Source organism: Prunus avium, chromosome 6, assembly GCF_965620075.1.
Source record: "Prunus avium chromosome 6, drPruAviu1.hap1.1, whole genome shotgun sequence".
NCBI classification, from domain to species: domain Eukaryota; kingdom Viridiplantae; phylum Streptophyta; class Magnoliopsida; order Rosales; family Rosaceae; genus Prunus; species Prunus avium.
In genome coordinates, this window is record NC_142289.1 from 15,096,637 (window position 1) to 15,118,970 (window position 22,334).

General features: G+C 36.4%; 2 protein-coding genes and 2 pseudogenes across 3 annotated transcripts; 3 read left to right on the top strand and 1 right to left on the bottom strand.

The window, feature by feature from the left end:
- The first annotated feature begins 2,916 nt into the window (after positions 1-2,916).
- On the top strand, positions 2,917-5,180 carry LOC148293768 (receptor-like protein 2 pseudogene; annotated as a pseudogene).
- Positions 5,181-6,445: 1,265 nt separating this feature from the next.
- LOC148293769 (uncharacterized) lies at positions 6,446-7,446 on the top strand (annotated as a pseudogene).
- A 6,677-nt stretch (positions 7,447-14,123) lies between these two features.
- LOC110773623 (programmed cell death 2 C-terminal domain-containing protein) lies at positions 14,124-18,125 on the top strand. Of its 2 annotated transcripts, none has more exons than XM_021978152.2 (8): positions 14,124-14,282; positions 14,857-14,960; positions 15,065-15,148; positions 15,240-15,337; positions 15,444-15,727; positions 16,387-16,621; positions 17,482-17,686; positions 17,808-18,125. In XM_021978152.2, exons 2-8 carry the CDS (start codon positions 14,868-14,870, stop codon positions 17,928-17,930), a joined length of 1,122 nt encoding a protein of 373 aa, XP_021833844.2. In that variant the 5' UTR covers positions 14,124-14,282; positions 14,857-14,867; the 3' UTR covers positions 17,931-18,125. The 2 variants fall into 2 exon arrangements, with proteins under 2 accessions (XP_021833844.2, XP_088111028.1); XM_088254902.1 differs by having other exon boundaries at positions 14,141-14,274.
- Positions 18,126-19,078: 953 nt separating this feature from the next.
- On the bottom strand, positions 19,079-21,497 carry LOC110773624 (DNA-directed RNA polymerase II subunit 4). The gene is made up of 6 exons (XM_088254072.1): positions 21,280-21,497; positions 21,091-21,199; positions 20,786-20,863; positions 20,152-20,185; positions 19,984-20,052; positions 19,079-19,390 (listed from the first exon to the last, which is right to left on the bottom strand). The coding sequence occupies exons 1-6, from the start codon at positions 21,326-21,328 to the stop codon at positions 19,313-19,315; spliced, it is 417 nt and encodes a 138-aa protein (XP_088110198.1). The 5' UTR covers positions 21,329-21,497; the 3' UTR covers positions 19,079-19,312.
- Positions 21,498-22,334: the final 837 nt, after the last annotated feature.

Here is a 22,334-nt window from a genome sequence, read left to right on the forward strand (position 1 = left end):
AAGCTGGGACTTAAACCCAGTTCTCTTGCTTGTTGGGCAATTGTCCTTTTCTGTTGGACTACAAACACAACTGATCCATTAACGTCATTAACTTTAAAACAAGAAATTGTCTAGAAAAACATGAAAATGAAAAATAAAAATAAAACAAGTAGGGAAAAGAAATAGAACCAAACTATGTTGCCAATCCCCGGCAACGGCGCCAAAAACTTGTTGCGTAGATACAGCTGCACCAAAATGGATTCAGTTGCATCCTCAACTTGTGATACTCGCAAGTGCACGAGCTGTTCGGTAGTATAGCGTATGTAAGTGCGAGGTCGATCCCATGAGGATTGGTGATTGAATGATCCAATTTAGTTTCCCTACACAAAATAGAAACAAAAACAACGAACATAAAACAAGGAAGAAAGAAATAAGTAACTCAAGCAAATAAGTTCCCAAGTTCAATTTAGATTAATGGATTGATTCTAGCTAAAGTATGATTAAGCCATGGTGTGTGGTCATAACCTTGTGTTCCTAATTCCCTAATTTGATCATTTGTTGTCTAACCTAAAATTAAGCATTAGGAACCCATTAAGCATAGAAGAACAATTTAAACAACCAAGCATGTATCTAATCCCTGTTGTCGAATGTCCATACATACTCTTCCTATTCATAGTTCAATTCGAATTAAAGCATGGTGTATACTCTTAATTCAAACCAAGATAGCTAACATGCAAGCCTAAATGGTGATCAATCATTCAAACTAGCATATTAACTTATAAGCATAATGAATAAGAACAAAAACCATAATTGAAACTTGGAAACTAATTAAACTTGAATACTTAAGAAAGAATGTACATTACAAGAAAAATAAATTACAACTAAGAAAACATTAAAGAAAGCTAGAATTGAGAACTAGAAAGCAAAACTAAGAGAATTTGAGGGAGAGAAGGGAAGGGAGCTCTAGAGAAGTGTTTGAGAGCTCCCCCCCTTGGGGTGTGTTTACAAGCTTGGGAAACCTCACTATATATAGGCCTAAGGAAGTTGAAAATCTGAATTAAGTATGGCTAATGCATACAACACTTGTTTTATAAAATCTGAAATGGTTGATGCACTTCACTAATGCATACAACACTTCCATTATAAAATCTGAAATGGTTGATGCACTTCACTAATAAATCCCACCAGCAGCCCTAGCTCATCTTCATGTCACCATGACCAAGCTTCCAACCAGAAATAATAGCTCATCCTGAGGTCAGCATGACCAGCAACTTCAAGGGCTTACGAATTGGGCTTCCCTTAAGCAAATTAAGACTTTAACCACTCAAACTTGAAGTTCAGAATGTCTTCTTTCCATCCATATATCATTTGGGCCAATCCAAGGTCGGAGGAGGAAGTTAAGGCCAAAACAAATTGCTAACTCATTTTGCGCGCTGATAAAATCCATCCTGAGCATGGTTCTGTGTTTGCTAGGTAACAGACTCCATATTTATCCAATGGGGCTGAATTTTGGATATGTTATAGTATACACCCATTGGAACAACTTTCATGAAGAATGTGGCCTCATCCGAGCTATGTAGGTTGCTGAAACAAAGCTTGCAATATGACCTACGAAACTGGGCTGGCAGGGGACTGTAGCCAAAATTGAGTTTGTCTTTAAGCTCTTCATCCATTCATCCAAATTAGGCCCTAACATGCATGGATTGCATCATTTACTATCCAAAGCCCTCATTATTACCTAAAGCTCAATGAACTGAAAGATAAACACAAAAAGGATTAAAAGCACAAGTTTAACTCAAAAACATAACCAAATCATAAGCTATAAGGGTACAAAATGATATACAATTATGAACCGATCAGGTTCCAAGGAACAGGTTTTTTTAATGAAACGCTGGAGGCAATGGCAGCTCATAAACCTGTTATTGCGTGCAATATTGGGGCCCCTGTAGATTAAGAACGGTGAAACGGGATTCCTTTGAGATTGCAACCCAAGAGAGTTCTCCTTGGCTATGGCTAAACTTATCAAAAGACCTGCAGGTGGCGCAGATTGGGCATCGAAGCGCGAAGGCATGTGACAGATTCATCCTCTACAAAAATATTTGGTCAGCATTTGAATCAATACCTTGTTGACATTGCTCGAAAGAAGACTGAAGACTGTATCACCTTGTAGTACCAGTATAAGTTGTTCAATTGAGTAAACTCGTAGACTTAAATATAATTTTGTTGGGTTTACTATTGGTGGAGAGGAGGGATTTCTAAATTAGTTATGTTTTATGCATTTCGGCTTTTGCTTCATATACAATTGTTCTACTAAAAATCAAGTACAGTTGATCTGTTTGGTCATGTAGCTGACATATGGTAGTGACTTGTGCTTCCCCTGCAGTTTAACATGTGTGGCACGGTCACCCTCAGGCCATGTGTGGCATGCATGCCGTCTTTCCAAGAAAAACTTTCAATGGGATCGACAACAAATTTGAGTACTTTGAACTCGTTGCGGCCTTTAAATTAGACCCAATGAACTTCTCTTTGACGTACGTGTACAGTGATGTTTGCATCGTTTTCAAGCATGGTTGCTCTTATATATATATACCTAATTTGCACTGAGCAACGGCACAAGAAGAAAAACAAGAAAAACAACTTTGAACTTGGACTTTGAGTTATTAAAAAAAGGACTCTGAGTTTGAATTCAACAAGGATTCTGTTTATCTTCTTTCTTTCTTTTTTGTGAAAAAAAAAAAGGAAAACGTTTATCAGGGCAATAACTTTGAGTACTTTGTGAAGGCCAAGTCCTCTCCTGGTGGCCCAAAGGTTTCAATATCAATCATTTGCATTTTGTGGTTGTTGTTTGACGACTTCTCAATTTGCAGAGATGTTTGCATTTTCAAGCATGTTTGCTCTTATATATATAAATATACTTGTGAGCAACGGCACATACACAAAGCAATGCTAGTGCAAGCATATAACCTAATGGCTCATGCCTTCCTTCTCTTCCTCTTATTCCCTTACATTATATCCACAAATATTCATGCCTGCAAACAAACTGAACGCAGCTCCCTTCTGTCATTTGCCTCCACTCTCACTTCTCCTCCTTTAAACTGGACATCCATTGATTGCTGCCGTTGGAAGGGCATCACTTGTGATCAAGATGGTTGGGTCACCCGTTTGCTCTTGCCTTCCAAAGGGCTCAAAGGAGGTATCTCTCCCTCTTCACTTGCAAATCTTACACATCTCACCCACTTGAACCTTTCCCACAATTCACTTCTTGGTTCACTTGAAACTCAGTTCTTCTTGCATTTGAATCGACTTGAGATCCTCGATTTGAGCTATAACCGTCTTTCTGGAGAGCTACCACTTTCTCTACCATCCAGCAATATTCGGACAGTCGATTTGTCCAGCAATCACTTCTTTGGTGCAATTCCATCTTCATTCTTCCAACAAGCTAGCAACTTGACTAGTTTCAATGTCAGCAACAATACCTTCACAGGGTATGTCCCATCCTCTATTTGTCTTCATTCTTCTCCCTCCCTTAGGCTATTGGATTTTTCTTCCAATGTATTCAGTGGCAACCTTGCTCCTGGGCTAGGGAAGTGTTCCAAACTGCAGGTTTTTCGTGCCGGTCACAATAACCTCTCAGGATTACTTCCAGAAGTTATCTATAATGCTACCAAACTTGAAGAAATTGCATTACCTCTCAATTCACTACATGGAGCCATTAGTGATAAAATTGTCAACCTCACAAACCTAGCAATCCTTGACCTCTCCTTTAATCATTTTGGCCATGAGCTTCCTCTCAATTTGGGGAAGCTCTCCAAGTTGAAGTTGGTGACCCTTGATTTCAACAATTTAGAAGGTGCTTTGCCCCTATCTTTGATGAATTGTACAAACCTTGTAGAATTGCATTTGAGAAACAACAACTTGGAAGGAGATATCTCCATGCTTGAGTTTTCCAGACTTGGACAACTTACTAAACTTGACCTAAGGGTCAATAACTTCACAGGTACGGTTCCAGTAAGTCTTTACTCATGTAGGTCCTTAAAAGCCATTGGATTGGCTATAAATCATCTAGATGGACAAATAGAAGCTGAGATTCTTTCATTGAAATCCTTGTCCTTCCTCTCGCTTGGTTACAACCGATTCACCAACCTCACAGGGGCAATGAAGATATTGATGAGTTGCAAAAGTCTTCACGCACTCCTACTTAGTGGTTCCTTTGTAGGTGAGGGAATGCCATCTGATGATGACATGGTTGATTTTGACGGATTCCAAAATCTTCGAGCATTGAATTTGGCTGATTCTGACCTCACTGGTCAAATACCTGTATGGTTATCAAAGCTCAAGAATCTAGAGATCTTGGAACTATGTTTTAATCAAATCACAGGGCCAATTCCAAGTTGGTTGGGGACTCTTCCTAGACTGGTTTATATAAACTTGCGATACAACCGAATGTCAGGTGAATTTCCAAAGCAACTTTGTCGACTACCAAGGTTGCTTTATGAACCTATTGCATCTCAAGTACACAAATATGAATTTGAATTGCCTGTCTTCAGCGGCAACATATGCACAAATCAAACTTTGCTACAACGAAAATTGTCTTCTGTTCCAACAATAATAGGCTTATCTAACAATAACATTAGTGGTTATATACCTGCTGAGATCGGCCAATTGCATCTTCTCCGCAAGCTGTTTCTTGGGTCCAACAACTTCTCTGGCGTCATTCCTGAACAAATATCTAACCTAAAAAACTTAGAGGTTTTAGACCTCTCCTCGAATCACTTGTCTGGAATAATCCCATCGTCATTGGTGAGCCTTAATTTCTTGAAAGAATTTAATGCCTCATACAATAATCTTGAAGGACTAATACCAACAGGCACCCAGCTCCAAAGCTTCAACGCTTCTGCCTTTGAGGGGAATCCAAAACTTTGTGGTGCCCCACTTCCAAATAAGTGCGGACCAAGTAAAGGCATTGATGCAAATAACAAGAACTATAAAGACGTGGACAATGGACTTCATCAACTTCCGTGGTTTTATATCTTTGCAGCATTGGGGTTCATATTAGGATTTGGGGAGTTTGTGGTTCTATAGTTATTAACAAGACATGGAGATATGCGTACTTTCGTTTCATAGACAATCTACAAGATAGGCTCCTCTATGTGATGATAACAGTCCCCCTCAAGAGGATGAAAAGAAGGCTTAGAGGCTAGATATATATTTATTAATATTGTACTTTTTATTTTGCATTTTCAGTTTGCTTTTCCTTTTTTTTCCTTCATTTCAAAGTAACTGGACTCAAATTTAAAGGATATATGTTTCAGTTCATAAAGTTATGGGGGAAAAGAAACCCTAAACTCATGCAAACAAGTGAAAATACAGCTTATAACATCTCTGCAATAAACAAGTTGTAATACATTTGCAATTTAACTCAACTGTCTAAAGTCGATAATGCAACCAACATGGATATTGGCAAGCCAAATCAAAATTTTCACATAAAAACGCTACATTGTCGCCGGGTGGACCTCTTCGATGAAGCCGTGAAAGAAAACAAATGCAAATAACTACCCATAATTTAAAATCAGCCGAACATTAAAAAAGGAAGAAGAAGAAGAAGAAGACTCTCCCTCTCTCTCAAAAACGAAAGACTTAAAATTGAAATGAAAATTCATGACTTACAACCAGTGCCGACAAAATAAAGCAGACGAAGGAGCTTTGGGGCTGGGTGGCCCTGCTAATTCTTCTCCACTCATTTCTCTTCTCTTCTCTTCTTCAGATTCTTCTGGGCGAGAAGTTAAGAACTAATTAGAAAGATCACGACCTGTTTTTGGTCCGAAACTGAAATGGGTCGGATCATATCGAACTCGGCCATAACCCAACACTTTATATTACAAATGTTGGGCCAGAACCGACCCAGTTTTGGCCCAATTAGCAGAAAATGCTTATCTTTTGTGACTTTGAATTAGAATGCAGAGAATTAAAGGAGAGCTGAAAATGGCAAAGAAGGGAAGCTGAAAGTTGAACGTTGCTATTATTTTCTGGGCATGGGTAATTTCTACTTCTTCTTCTTTCTATTGTTGTTGAAGGTTGTAAAGAAGTTGTTTTGTGTTTAAGCTGTATTTATGAATTTGATGTATAGGTGGAGCTGAAAGACTAATTGTTGATGCGGCATAAAGTTCACGTTTTCACTGCACACCATGACAAAAATCGATGCTTTGAGGAGACTGTTTTTGGTGTGTGTGCTTTCTCTGTTTCAATTTTAGGTTTGATACAAAACATCGAACAAGAGTAACTCTGTTTTTTCTTTTTATATGTAAGTTTGTTTGAAAGTTGAATGAAAGATTTACATGATCCATTTTACAATAAAATGTTGAAAATGACAGTTTCAAGTCGTCTTGGTGTGTGTACTCTGAGAGAAACAGGATTAAAAACACAGACCTGCTATAGGAATTTCATCAAACAGGGTACTACATAGATAATGGATGCTACACCGTGGGATTGGAAGATGGTTTATACATAGTTAGAACAAACATATCAAATTTTCTTTTCTTTCCTTTTCCTTTTTTCTCAGTGTCACGGTGATCAACCATCATTTAAAAACAGTGCATCGTTTGATGTTTTTGTTGCTCTCTGCAAGCTGGTCATTTGGTTTCCCAGGTATCTTTCCTGTTACTGTATATTCTATCGTCTTCATGCTTTGTGTGCATTTCTGTGGTGCCTTTTTGTTGCTCTCTGCGAGCTGGTCATGTGGCCATCATTTTGATGTAATACTAGCATATCAGGTTTCTGTTGTCATCCCACTGCTAAAGATTAAGAAGACGACAAAGGTATTTGCACCTATTTTATATGAACCGTTATCTGGTAGCATAGTTTTGTTTTATTGTCATTTTCCAGATTTATTGCTAGCTCAACAAACACACGCTATTTTGAAGAGAATATATAGGAAACCTTTAGACTTCATAGAAGAAATGACAACTGGTCTGATTCTTTATCTTGGCTTTATCATATTTATCTGATGTGTCCTGTGCTCCTTTTTAGTGTTCCTTTGCTGTAATCATACTACTATTTCTCACTAATTTTTTGGAAAAAAATTAAGTATGGCTGCAGGAATGGCAGGTAAGATTCTTGTTAACAGCAAATTCACAGCATCTATGTTTGCGCAGACATTCAAGAATCTTATCGCACAAGGAATTCAGCCAGCTGTTCTTTACCCAGCTGTTAATGTGAATCCACCAATTCGTATAAGTAACGAACATGTTTGTATATGGTTTACAGTTTCCTTGATGATTTTCATTTCCAAATTTTATGTGGTAGCTTACCGTTGTTTTCGTGCTTTCATACTTTCATATTTTCCTTGTTGTAGGATAAATTTTCTGTCGATAAACCGACTTGGCAATTTCAGCTTTTGCTATGATTCGTACCCTTGAAACTTGAAAGAGATGTGCTTCAAGTTCCTAATCTAACTGAAACTTCCCTAACAATTGCAGGCAAGTTCCTATCATTGAGTAATCTATTAAGCTTACTGACAGACATGTTATACTAAGTTATCAACTAATTATAGGGATATGCGTGTTCTTTCATTACTATATAACCTTGTCGAAAGACTACTATATGATATTTGTGGAAGTAAAATATCTTAGATCCTAGGTCAAATAATTAAGCCAATCAGTTTGATCCCCGGATCGGCGCAGACGACCCAATCCTTGCTTCTCAGCGGCCTCTTTACAAGGAAGATCAGGGATTTTGGGCAATTTGGGCGGAGACTTGAGCAGAATATCCCAGACCTCCTGCATGCCATTGACCTTTTTGTTGTTCATGCTGACGAGGTGCTTGATCCCGGCAGATGAAGAAGGAGAAACTCCCATGGGGATATTCTCAGCACATGAGACTGCCTTTGAGGAAGACTTGCTTGTGGCAGAAGAAGGAAGTTTGGTCGAGGACTCCTCCTGCTCAACTTGCAGACCATCTAGGTCCGGGCCATATAGCTTCCATCTTCCAACATCTTCAGCAGGGGGCAAATGAGAAAATGTCACACATAACCAACAACGGTATAAAAGATATGATCACTCTCTAATGTAGTTCACATTGCTTGTATTAATTGATTGATGCATTTGTTTGTGTCTCAAATACAGTGAGGAAGAAGCAAGGACGAAGATCTACTCAGTTTCAACTAGGTGCTATTATGCATTTGGGGCACTTGTGTCTGAAAAAACTTCATACAAAATCAAAGGTACTTCTGCTTCTATTGCTTGGGCTTCTGCTTCTAAAACAATTAACCCAAAGATAATAGATAATACGCCTCCATAATAATATAATACGGTTAATTGTTTTATTAGTCCCTAAATTTAGATCTAATTTGCATTTGAGTGTCTCAATTTCCAAAATGGTTCCCGTGGTCCTTTAACTTCAGTTTCATTAGGACAAATGGTCTTGCCATCAATTTTGTTAACTTTTCCGTTAAATGCAGGGGCAAAATGGTATTTTTGTATCAAAATTGATTAAAATATGAATAAAAAATTTTAAAATTTAAAAAACTATAAAATTAAAATTAAACTCTCTCTCTCCCTCTCTATCCCGATTTCTACTTGCTCTAAATTTGATTTTTCTTTTTCTTTTTTTTGTTGGTTTTTTATTTGATTTTCTTTTATTGTTATTTTAAAGATATAATTTTTTATTCATTTTTTTTGTTTTAATATAAAAATACCATTTTTGCCCCTGTATTTAACAGAAAAAGTCAACAAAATTGACGGCATGACCATTTGTCCTAAGAAAGTAAAGTTAAGGGACCACGGTAACCATTTTGGAAATTAAGGTACTCAAATGCAAATCGGGTCTAAGTTCAGGGACTAATAAAACGATTAACCCTATTTTCAGAGAATGAAAACGAGAAAACGAATATGCATTTTCAGGATTTGAGAATTCATTTGGTAGATTAATTGGAAAACATATTCAAAAAAATAAAAACAGTGAAAATATGTCTAGTAGTACAAAAAATGAAAACAGTCTAAACTTGTCTGATAGTACATTTAGAAAAGGCTTTTTATCACAAATGGTCCCTGAGGTTTGCCAAATTATCACTTTTGGTCCTTTATATATATTTTTTTTGACATTATTAGTCCCTTATGTTACACCTCACACATCAATTTGATCCTGCCGTCACGCTCCGTCAAAAGTTTCAGTTAGATTGCTGACGTGGATGCCACGTGGTTTAAACAATGTTTTAAATATTTTGAGTTTTATCACAAATAGTCCCTGAGGTTTGTGAAATAATCACCTTCGGTCCTTTATATATATTTTTTTTCTTGACATTTCGTTAGATTTGTGTGAGGTGTAACATAAGTCACACATCAATTTGATCCCACCGTGAGATTTCGTTAAATTTTTTTGTTAAATTGCTGACATGACACATATGTGGTGCACACGTAGCCAATGAGAAAATGTCAAGTGGATCTAAATGAAGAAATGTTTTTTAAAAAAATAGTTTAACATTTAAAATCTTTTTAATTGTTTTTTAAAAAAGAGATAAAAATTTCAAACACATACATTTTTTTATTCAAATCCACTTGGCATGTTATTAATGGACATGTAGGCTCCACATACATGTCGCGTCAAATCTATTAGGTTTTGTTGAAAAACCCTGTACCCTTTAAAAAATAGTTTCACATTTAAAATAATTTTTTTTAACAAATTTAAAAAAGAGGAAAATTTCAAAACATAAATTTTTATTTTATTCAAATCCACTTGTCATGTTATTATTGGACATGTAGGCTCCACATACATGTCACGTCAAATTCGTTAGGTTCTGTTGAAATTTTCATCAATTTAACAGAAATTTCAGCAGAACCTAACGGATTTGACGTGACATGTATATTCTAAAAGATTTTAGATGTTAAACTATTTTTAAAAAATATGAAGGACCAATAATGTCACAAAAAAAAACATAAAGGACCAAAGGTGATAATTTCGCAAACTTCAGGAACTACTTGTGATAAAACCTAAAATGTTTAAAACATTGTTTAATTCACGTGGCGTCCACGTCATCAATTTAACGAAATTTTTTTACTGAACCTGACAGTGGGACCAAATTGATGTGTGAGGGGTAACATAAGGGACCAATAATGTTAGAAAAAAACATAAAGGACCAAAGGTGATAATTTGGCAAACCTCAGGGACCATTTGTGATAAAAACTCTTTAGAAAATAACAAAAACAAAGAATGTACAACTTTAATTAAAACTAGCCTCTTGGCACAAGCATGTGCCAGCCAATTGGTTTTCATTTTTCTTTTTTATTTTACTCTTAGTGCCCGTTTGACATTGCTTATTTGAGATGATAAGTGATTTTTTAAAAATTTTGGGAAGCCCAACCCGTTTGGTAAACTATGAGAAAATCACTTATTGTTAAAAATTGCTGTGAGAGAAAGCTATAAGGGAAAGCAGCTAATGAGGTGCTTTCATTTTCTGATTATGTAGGAATCAGTTTCGAAGAGGCGCTGTGTTTAATGATTATGCGGCAATCATTTTCTGATTATGTGGGAATTAGTACTAGGGGTGGGCACGGTTCGGGTTGGATCGGTTTTTGCCTTAAATTAGAACTGATTCGGTACTATTGATCCGATTTGGATCGGTTCGATTTTAATTAAAAAAATTCAGAAACTATTCGGTTCAGGTTGAATCGATTTCGATCCGATTCGGGTTGAACCGAATTATAAAAATTATTTTTTAATACAATTTTCAACTGAAATTTTATTTTATTTTTACTTGAAAATTAACAAATTATTCAATTTCATATAAAAATAAATATTAAAGTTAGAAAAGAGAGATATTTTGAAATTGAACTTGACTAAATATTAGTTATTAGATTAAAAATATAGCATTAAATATAAATAATTATTGAAATTATATATTTTTTTAATTTGACCGGTTCGGTTTGGCCCAGTTCGATTTTTGAAGACATGAAACCGGATCCAAAATCGGTCCAAACCGGTCTAGTTCGGTTTTTGACTGATTGTTGACTTTTTGGTCAACTCAATTTTTTTCCGGTTTGGCTCGGATTTCCGGTTCGCCGGTTTGAGTGCCCACCCCTAATTAGTACAAGCAACACTTTTAACAAAAAGTTTACCAAATGCCAAACTGCTTTCTCTCACAGCTGATTTTTCTTACAGCAAATTTGACAGCGATTATTTTCACAGTACAGCAATACCAAACTGTAGAATTAAGAAAAGATAACATAGGTAGTTATGTTCCATTAAAATAGGACCTATTATCTGATTTTATTTTTTTAATAAGAAAAAATGTGAATTTACCATATTATCCTCATTTAATAAATAATTTCAATTCTTAATGTTTGAATTAACCAATGGCATTTTCTGGTATTTTAAATATTTCACTATTCTCTGCCTTTTGCTTTATATATTTCAATTCTAAGATACATTATGTAATTATGTAAATTTATTTATTTTATACAACTTTATGTAATTGTTGAGGCCCAAAAAAGTCACGAGAAGCCCAAAGACATTTAAGGCCCGATATAACATATAATTTTGGTCATGCGTTAATCCAAGCTATATTTTGGGAATTGATTCATTAAATAAATAATAGTGTCCATGCCATGCAAAGCCAATAATACATTTTTCATATGTCAATCACCTATCAAGCTTACATGAACCCAAGTCATGTGGTTGCGGGGCTTGCATGAGGGATTGTGGTGTGGAAGGTTACGGAGGTCCGCAAGGCCCACGGAAGCTCTTGGACAATGGAGACTTTGGGCTAGCTACTTGGGAGCACCAAAGTCCAAGCCCATTACTTAGAGTTCTCCAATGTGGGTAAGCAAATGAGATATTTTCCAAGCATTTCCTTTTATCCATAGGAAATAGTCATTTTCCAAATACCTAGCTTTACCCATTGGAAACAAGCCTTTTCCAGCACTCCCTATTACCCGTTGGAAACAAGCCTTTTCCAGCACTCCCTATTACCCGCTGGAAATAGGCCATTTCCAGCGCTTCCTTTTACCCATAGGAAATAATCAGTTTATGGTACCTAGCTTCGCATGCTGGAAAATAGCATGCCCCAGCGCTCCCTTTTACCCATTGTAAATAGGCTGGTTCCAGCGCCTCTCTTTGCCTATTGGAAATAAAGGAAAACCCCGACCCTCTATAAATTAAGAGACGTTTGCTGAGCAAAATCAGTTTTCTCTTGGTGGCTGCAAGCTTCTCAGCAACCATGAGAACTCATCTTCCTTCCTCATTTCAGCCGCTGCAAGCGTTCCAGCGGCCATCCAAGCCATCAACCTTCATCCTTTGGCTGCTGCAAGCATCCCAGCAGCCATCGACCAACACCTCTTGGTTGCTCAAGCACCCCAGCAACCATCGAACCACTTTCCTTTCTCCCTTTGGCTACTGCAAGCATTCCAGCAGTCATCCCAGCTATTCCTCAACCATCACAACCAAGATTTTCCTTCCTCCTCATACCTTTCCAAGCTATAAATACCTTAGCCTTCAAGCCTCAAGCTTTTCCTCCCATCCTCCTCTTGAAACTCTTAAATCCCGATAGCCATAGCTATAGCCATAGCTATAGCCATAGCCATAGCCACAAATAAGAAATCATCAACACCCCAAACTCAAGCATATCCAATACCAAGCCAAGCACATGCATTCTCATTTGCTAAACTTGTGAATCTTTAGCTTCCACACTCCAAGCTCTCATGCCAAGCTAATATAATCTCAGATCTACATCAGCAAGTCATCTTCAACTTTTCGTTAAGCTGCCGGAAACGTCAACATCAAACACGCAGCCGCTGGAAGAAGAACAGAGTACTCCCCTGGGACATGCTTTTCCCTCGGGATGCTTTGGGCCTAGTCCTCGCTAACTCAGAAAAAGGGGCAACGAAGGCTTGATCCGCCACTCTATGGCGGTCCGAGAATCAACAAGCCCGAACGACCCTTCCGACGGAAAAAAACCCCAACAGTAATCAATATGTGAGTTATTTTTCAAAAGTATTTTCTTAATCATTTAAAAAATAGAATAAAATTCGACAGTATAAAACTAGAATTATCTTTAAAAAAATAAAAATGAAACAACCTCAAGCCAACCTTCTCCTTCACTCTCTGCAAAACCCACCTCAATCCTATTGCCTCCCCTCTTTTGCTCTCTCCCTCTAGATACTCTCTCATTCTCTCACCTCCTCTCTCTCTCTCCAAAATTAAAACTCACCCACTGCCTTCACACCTACCCCTTAACATTGCAGTAACCCCATCAACCAACCTCTCTCCATCTCTCAATCATCTTCTTCATCATCATACAAAAAGAAGACTGCTATGGAAAAAATAGAAGACCCACTAATTTCACCTCAAAAAGAAAGAAGACCCATGTGTATTTTCTGAAAAATAGAAGATCCATTGTGGAAAAATGACGAGCTTGAAATACATGGGTGAGCTTGAGATAAATGGAAGATAGAGTGAAGAGAGACTGAGAATATTGTTCGGAGATTGCAAAATGTGTTTCAGCGTTTTCATTGAAAATGCTGAAAACGTTGTTTTGTTGTTATCAACTTTTGTATGTGAAATAGAATTCATTTTCACAATTTTGTTTTCCGCGTTTTCTCTCCGTGCCTACCGAACACAATCTCACCTATTTTCATTTTGGAAAAACAGAAAACGGGCTCGTAAAACAGGGCCGTTCGGTAACGTTTTCGGAGAATGTTTTCTTAGAATAATTTCAGAGAATGAAAACAAGAAAATGAATTTGCATTTTTAGGAAATGAAAATACGTCTGATAGATTAATTAGAAAACATATTCAGAAAACAAAAACAATGATAACGTGTTGGTAGTACAATTTGAAATAATAATATGTGAGTTATTTTTATGAAAACATTTCCCATGAGAATGAAAACAAATTTTTTCTGTTTTCTACAAGTACACATGAACTTGTTCTCATTTTATGAAAACATTCTCAATATTTTCTGTTTTTGGGCCACCGAATATGTTTTTGCCTCATTTTTGTTCTTTGAAAATGAAAACCCTTAAAACGTTACTGAACGACGGGCCCTTATTTTTGGGTTTTTAAAAGGGCCCCTATTTTTTATTTCCTAACAACCAATTTTACTAGATTAGTATTAAAATCTATTAAAAAATAGAATTAAAAATTAAAATAAATAAATAAATAAATAAGAAAAACCCTTCCCCTGCGCCTCTCCCTCCTTCCTTTTCCTTCCGCCTCCCACTCCCCCTCAGATATCTCTCTGCTCTCTTTCCCCTCTCTATCCCTCTCACTCTGCACTCTATCTCTCCCTTTCTGAAAGCTTTAGTAGGTATCTGGGTAAGCCTTTTGTTTTTGTTGGTGATTAAAACTTGCAGTACCTATAATTCTCATTTTCTTTCTTCGTATCTAGAGTAAGCATAATTTTGTTTCTTTCAATCTTGTATTGTTCATGACAAATCCTAATTTCAAGGTGCAGAGATGTTCTTTTCTTTCTCTTTAGGGAAACTAAGAGGCCATTTTGAGTTCATATGACACCCATTAGAGATAAATGGAGATATATCCTGCTTAGGAGCTTGAACGGCTATAAATTTATAACAGCTTTGAAGAGTTGTTCATCATTTTGGTTTCTGAGAAACTAAAATAAAAATTAACCCAAGAGTCGTATCAGGCTCAGTTGAGTGGATCCTCATGTTTTAAAAAGGTCATGGATGATGGGCAAATGCAAAACATTCAACTTCAAAACTTGAATATGTTGATTATCAGTTATATTATCCTAATCTGCCCAGTTTATTGTTTTACGTGTTTTCTTTCCTTAGCAACTATATATGGTGATGGTGGAGTTTGAATGTTTAGCTCTTTTGCTTACATTGCTTCACCTACTATGCTTATGAGTTCCTATTGCTTTTTCCAGGACCTTGGGTGATGGCTGCAGTTCTATTAGGGATGCCAGGACCATGGGCCGATGATTATCGTGAACAATCTGATCATTATACAACAAAAATTGGTGGACTACCTGTGAGAAACTGCACGCAATGTCATGTTTTTCTGGAGGATATGCTGATTGAGTTTTTGTTATTTTATTTTTGTTTTTATATCCCCTTTTACTTTCTTTGTGACAGGACTGGCCTCTTCCTGAGAAATCCGTGACACCTGATCTACTTGAGTGTAGTGCATGTGGAAGTAAACTAAGTCTTTTTGCTCAGGTTTTACTTTCTTCTAGAAACTAATAAATTTACAATTTCTTGTGAACATATTTGAAATGAACAGCCATGATTCTTATTTTTATTTTTCCAGGTTTATGCCCCAATTTCAAGTAAAAACTTAAAGATTGAAGAGCGTGTTCTTTTTGTTTTTGGTTGTCTAATGCCAAAATGTGGGAGCACTCCTCTTAGGTCTTTATAAACATTCTGTTTTGATATTACAACGCTGCAATAAGTATTATTGTTGATGCAAACATTTTAAACTGATATACCTAAGATTATATATCATGACATGCAGCTGGCGAGCTCTTCGTGTTCAAAAATTATACAATAAGGAGGAACCAATTGCCGCTTCTCAGGAGGTGGTCCCTTCAACTTCATCAGTATCAGCTTTAAACACCAGCTGGTGGGAGGATTGGGATGATGAAGATGTAGATCTGGAGGAGTTGGGTAAAGCACTTAATGCCGCTACGAGCTTGGCTTCTCATGCCAAGAAACCGCATAGGAAGGATAATCGTAAGACTTCTACAAAGCAATCACCTTCAAGTCAGTTGGAAAAAGTGGTAGACGTTAACAAACCTGGTATGGATAGAAGAATAAACCTCAGCTTATCTTCCCTTTACTTAGTTTCGTAGTTTTTATTAAGTGTGTGTTTCTTTGGCCACCATTTCACGACCCTCATTTCTCTGTGGGTAAAAGATGTCACTTCATGGTTCCGATAATTTCAAACTCTTCTTGGTTGTTCAATGTAAAAGGTGACATAGGAAAATTTGCACAAAGTGGAAAGAATAGGATTGGCTACAAATATAAAGATGTGGAAGAATGAAACTTATCAGTGAATAAATATGAGATCGAGAATGGCTTAAATTCTCCTTTTGGTTTGAAAGAAAAAGTTAGAAACAAGAAAAATTAGCATATCAAGAAATCATGATTTGTTTCCGTTGTTGTGTGGAACAGAACTGTTAAAATCATTTTTTCATAGAAAATTCTGCTAAGTTTGAAAAACCTTGTTCATGCGTGTGTACAACATGATTTTACTTATTTGCGTATTTATTGTCTGTTGCATAATTTTCTCTTCTCTTTTTCTTTTTTTCATTTGTGTGTTGGGGGCGCGTGGGCGGGCAGTTCTTCAGGGAGTTACCAACTATTTCGTGACAGTTTTTGGGTAAAAATGCTGACTTGGCATTTGAAGGTTGTAGTTGGTTTTTCTGACCTATAACTTGTTTGATGTGCTTGTGCAGTGGTGCCTTGTTTTTATATATACACTCAAGAAGAGCCATCCTCAAAGAATCTTACTTCTTTATGTTCAAAATACACATCACTTTCCATTGCAAAAGAAGTAAATAATGACGAGGATCATGTACAAGATGAAACGTGGGCAGAGGAAGCATATGAATATGATAAAGCTTTGACTGCTGACAGGACATACCTTAAGTTCAAGAAACGGTTGGATGCATATCCAGAACAATGTTTCAGGTATTGAATCAATGGAACTTAGAATGTTGTGGTAGATGGAACTAGAATGTAAGTACGGAATTACAATTGCAGCAGGAACTTGTTATCATTACTAGTTAAAAATTGTAGAGATTCCTATTCTGCATTTGGTGGTGAATAATATCAATTGTGAGGCTCAGTATGATGCAGAAGCACATAAAATTCGCGCGGGTTAATATTGCAGATCAACACATGTCCTATTTATTATTATTTTTTTTTATTCCAGGGAAAGGACCAAATTAGGAAAACATCATGTGTGGTTAGATCCCAAAAGTGTGGTTCATACCTTAGGTCCGGTTTGTGACACTTCATCTCTTGTGGTTTGCCAAAGTTAACTTAAGACATGCAATTAAGTGATGTACTTAACTGCATATATAGGACGACTATTTTACCATAATATTTTCAGATTTCTCTCTCTCTGATTGGGACCTTAAGGATGAACTGTATTTTAGGATCTAAGCATATGAGGTGTCTTTTCTTTTGGAGCTAACCAGTGAGGAATTGCTTATTGACTTCCCTTTAGCTTACCCAAATGCTATTTTGTGTCAATTTCCATGTGATAAAACTTGATTTTCACCTGTTACTCGCAGCTGCAGGTGATTATAACTTTTTTTTGTTTTGTTTTGAAAAGATAATACTTTTTCAGCTTATATTTGATCTTAAATTGGAAACTGGGCATTAAATTGTGGGAAGCTTGTCTCAGGCTTTGGTACATTTATCTTCCATAGGTCTTTCGAAATTGGGCTAAGGATTATCATTGTTAGAATTGGTGAATAAAATCAAAAATCTTTTGTTTAGCTTCCCATTTGCCTTTCTCATCTCATCTTATCTTCTGTACTTAGATATTCATATGGCGGAAAGCCACTCCTGGCTTCATCAGCTGAAGGAGACCCTGGGAAATGCAGGCTGTGTGGTGGATCAAGGCAGTATGAAATGCAGCTAATGCCCCCGGTATTATACTTTGTACAAGAAGCAGCTGATGATTGTCTGAGACCGTCATTGGAGAACTGGAATTGGATGACACTTATGATATATACTTGTTCCAAGGTAAGTCAACTCTTTGCTAGTTGGTCTGAATATTTGGGGATTTTAGTTTATTCATCCCCATGTTCTTCAGTAGGGGAGTTTTATTCAGAAACAATTTAATGTAAAGTCTGTCCTTTTGCAGAGCTGTTCTCAACATGATGAAGGAAAGTCCAGCAAGGGGAACTGGCTTGTGACAGAGGAAGCTGTTGTGGTGCAAGTAGAGAAATCTTTTCATGGGTTAGCTGAACGTGGCTATTTGTCATAATCGGTATAGTTTTTTCTAGGAAAGAAGGAAAGAACAGTACATTCTATATGCCAGTGAAACATTGTAGCTCTTCAAAGTTAGTATACATATAACAGGGCGTAAGAGGCTTTGTTTCCTGGTTATTGATGGTGGTTTCGCTGTAGAATTGACACAGTAAGAGTTCTGGTGGTTGTGGTAATGTTTGAAGAATTTAAATTGCATCATCAATTATGCTGAAAGGAAAAATCATTGTCCATTGGAAAGGAGGTCTTGAGACTGCTGTGGTGCATATGGTTTGTTGGGGAACAGTTAACCTTTGTCGTTTGAGTGTATGATGCATTTACAGGGTTTAGATTGATTTTTGTTGCCACATTTTTTGAGCTAAGAGATTACCTCCTAATACAATCTTGGTTAGTCAGACCATACCGTTGTTTCGGTTACAAATACAATTTATCTTTTACAACTTGCAATCCGTTTGGTGGGTTGGATTATATAGCTGAATAAGTTTGGTGGGTTGGATTATATAGCTGAATAAGTTTAAAATGTAGTAGGATTATGAATCCCCCCAATCAATGTGGAGTTTAAAGCGAGGAGGCTATTTCAAGAGGCCAATTCCACCATCAGCAAATATAAAAAAATCACAGGACTTGAACATTTTAAATGTTTTGATGGAAGGATTGAGCTCCTCAACTAGAACATTTTAAATGTTTTGATGGAAGGATTGAGCTCCTCAAATTGCATCCTCACTGTAAACTCTCTAACCATGTGTAATCCAATGGGATTGAATCTTTATAATCCAATCCAAAAGTACACAGATGTTCAAAACACACAACTTGGAAAGAGCGGAGGCTTAAGCTAAACTGGCTGGCGAAGAAAGCTTAAAAATTCTTATCTAAGTTCCCAGAAAACTTTTTTTGGCTTATCGCAGAGGTGATTTTGAGACATGAACAGAGCAAATTGTTCATACCTGATACAACAGGGAATGCCCGTGACTGCAATTGTTTCTTTTACCAAACTAAATTACATATCTATGATTCTAATATTATTGACCAGAAACCAAAGAGAATACTAAAGATTGCAGATATAATAGTTGGATTCGATTAGATTATTCGTATTAAGTATTTGGTTTTTTTTCCTTTTTTCCTGATGAATTGGATTATACTAATCAATTAACCAAATACAAAAACCATATTCACATCACACTCAAGCCATGGCATTGGGCTGGCTTTAAGATCAAATACAAAGGAACAAATCACTAATGGGCACCATCATCATCCGTAAATACAAGTCATAATATTCAACTACATCGATGCCTGCATTCCAAACTCTTTGCTACGTTTAAGATCTAAATATTACAACATAAAAGCATTATTCGTACTGATAGGGAGCAGAAGCAACAGACACTACTCAAATTTCTTGATTAGCGCCAGGTCATTCAACATTTTGTCGATTGCATCATCGTCATGAACACGTCCTTTGGCCTGCATAAGAGAGGCTCCGTCAAATATATATATTAATTAGGGTCAAATGAATCAAATCAACCTTAGGCAGGATTTACAGACTCAAGAAGGAAATGAAAAGCCCTTATTTCTATACTCAAATAAGGTTTTATTTTTGGCATGAACTTGTATCAAACTTTCTCCCTCCCACTTAGAATGGCAAGTGAGGAACCTGAATCTTGAATGTTACATGTTCAAGAATCTTTGTTGCCCATCATCTGATTGTATCCCCTATAGTAGCCTTTTTTTTCTTTTTTTTTCTGGTAAACTTAACTAAACTTGTTATATTAATTATCTTTTTTTTCCCTGAGAACCACATCATCCTCTTAATTTTCAAAAAAATTATGTGTTTACATTATTAGGAGCCTTCAATTTACCATAGCGTAACGACAGGAAAATAGGACATACTTTGTAATTAACCATCTCCTCATATCAATCTTTCACTAACATAAAAATGTACCATGTTTGCAAAGCATTATATGTATCTGTATATGTTGACAAATCATAAGCACCTATATATATGTATATGTTGACAAATCATAAGCACCATAACAAAAAGTGGGCATAAGATATACCTTTATAGATGGTACCATAGCAATAGCTTCCTCAACAGTTTCAGGGCAGAGATTGCCAAGAACACAAAGCTGCACAACAGAGAAAAATCCAGCATTAAGAAGATTGTTTTGGAAAAAATGAAATGAAAATTTTCATCCTAGAGTGTATTGTACATGATTGGCAATTACCTCAAACTCAGTCAGTTGATATCTGCTCAGAATTCTGAATCCCAGTTAAGATCAACCTTTGATGCAGATGGAACATCATTTATTTATTTAAAGCAACTAACAAAAACAGTTGAAAGATTCATGTCTGAATTTGTGGCAAGTAAGAGTTACATATACACATCAACAGATGAACTCAGCTAGATTTCCAATCCACACAGACCTCATAACTGAATGGATAATCTTAGTTGATTAAGTAATAAATGCTTCCATTGTTCAAGAGTTTCCCACATATGGTTGACTAGATTTTTACAATCTTTAACAAACGATTGAGCTCCTTAAACTGCTGTAGTTTAACTTGCTTTAACGCTACACACATCATAACTTGGACAAATAACGAGAACCCATGACTAATACGAGCCATCCAGCTAAATTTGGAGTTGTAGGATTGATAAACATGCCTCCTCTAACGGGCAAATTTGGTTAATTCTCTATTTTATGTAGTGTATATGAGATAATTGCAAGGTCCTCTATAGTACGAAATTCCAGAAAATAATAAAAGATGGGAAGTTGTGCATATGTATGAATGTAGTAGACATGTAGCACAATCATGAACAACATAGAACATAAATTCCCATCTTCACAATTTGAAGGATACTCTCTAACTTGTTTGACAGCATCAGGATTTTTATAACGGCTAAAGCGCTTCACATACTGCAGCGACTTCTCAAATACTCTGAGGAAGTAAGATGAAAAAGAAAGGGAAAATAATCAATTATTCTTATCAAACTTGTTTAAGAGAAAACAGTTCAAGGCCAGACAAAGTCAATGTAAATCTCCTTTTTTGCCAGACAATCTACATAATCATAAGCTGGGTTTGCAGGTGAAAGGTTCAAATTCATAAATCAAGGCATAACCACTATCTTAGAAATTACAATAGATAAAAATGAAAGCAAAACTCACTGAGAAACTTGGTTTCTGGGGTCATCAGACATCTGCTGAAGCTGGTCGTATTTATGTTCAAGAATCAACGCAACTTCGCAGTTCATTAAGCACTTGGCTTTCAAAAACTCTGCCCACCACACAAGAAAACAAATAAATACAAACAATTTATATATATATGTAGGTAGAGAGAGAGGGAGAGAGAGGTACCGTCTCCGATTTTGAGCTCGGCGGCATTTTCTTCTTCTTCTCCAGACATGTTGCAGAGCAAGCAGAAGGTACCGAAAATCTAGAGAGAGAGAAAGAGAGAGAGCGAGAAATTGAAGTATTTGAAACCCACTTTTCGAGTAAGCAGGAATTCAATTCGGAATCAGACTTGCCGATATATAAATATTCTTGAAAATTGGGAAAGTTGAAGTTCGGTGCGGGTTTCGGGAAAAAAAAATATTAAATTCAATGGGTCCTAACAAACATTTCTTCAGACAAAAAAAAACACAAACAAACAAACATTTCTTCATTTCCTAATTCTTAAGCAGGTGAAAAGGAATTGAATTGGGCAGTTAGAATCTGAATTTCCATTGAAGTTGTTTACTAAACTATTAGAATTAGAGTAGGAATGATATTAATTCCTTATAAGTTATTTACTAACTTCTCCTGAATCGGAATTGAAACCCGTTTGATTACTAAAATGCCTTAAATTATTTAGTGAGCAAATTTTTATTGGGTTAAAGTAGATGGTGAATTTGGAATTCAAAGATTATGTGAGAATATAATAGGTAAAAAAGATAAATTACTAAGGCCGAATTTCGTTAATGTTTTCAAAGTGTGTTTTCTATTTTTGGGAGAATAAGGATTAAATGAATAAGTTTGACGTTTTCCAAGAATTTGAGGAGTATTAATTAAATGGTTTTCCTTATCGTATATCTTGATATAAGCATACTGAATTGAATTTTTTTCAAGTATCGAACGTTATATATGTACGTATACAAAAGGATTTTGTTGCATATTGTTTTGGCATTATTTTCTAAAACGGAGGGGGTTATTTATGTTGAACGCTTTGTTTTCATCCACTCACATTTTCTATTTTGTGACCCCAGCTTCTAGATATCCGAGGTCGAAACCACCATGTAGAGGCATCGCCGCTGTCCCCACTGTAAGAATTCCTCATTTATCTTTCTCTACTTTCCTTTTCCCCGGGCTGTAAACTAAATCTTTAGTTGCTCTACTTGCTCGTTTTGAGTTTGGGTAGAGGATGTGAAGCCCAT

Coding starts and splice junctions, on each gene's coding strand:
- LOC110773624 (XM_088254072.1), bottom strand. CDS start 21,328: ATGTCTGGAGAAGAAGAAGAAAATGCCGCCGAGCTCAAAATCGGAGAC. Junction 20,186..20,785: donor GCTGTCAAACAAGTTAGAGA/GTATCCTTCAAA, acceptor ACTGGGATTCAG/AATTCTGAGCAGATATCAAC. Junction 20,053..20,151: donor ATCAACTGACTGAGTTTGAG/GTAATTGCCAAT, acceptor TCTGTTGTGCAG/CTTTGTGTTCTTGGCAATCT.
- LOC110773623 (XM_021978152.2), top strand. CDS start 14,868: ATGGCTGCAGTTCTATTAGGGATGCCAGGACCATGGGCCGATGATTAT. Junction 14,961..15,064: donor CAAAAATTGGTGGACTACCT/GTGAGAAACTGC, acceptor TCTTTGTGACAG/GACTGGCCTCTTCCTGAGAA. Junction 15,338..15,443: donor TGTGGGAGCACTCCTCTTAG/GTCTTTATAAAC, acceptor CATGACATGCAG/CTGGCGAGCTCTTCGTGTTC.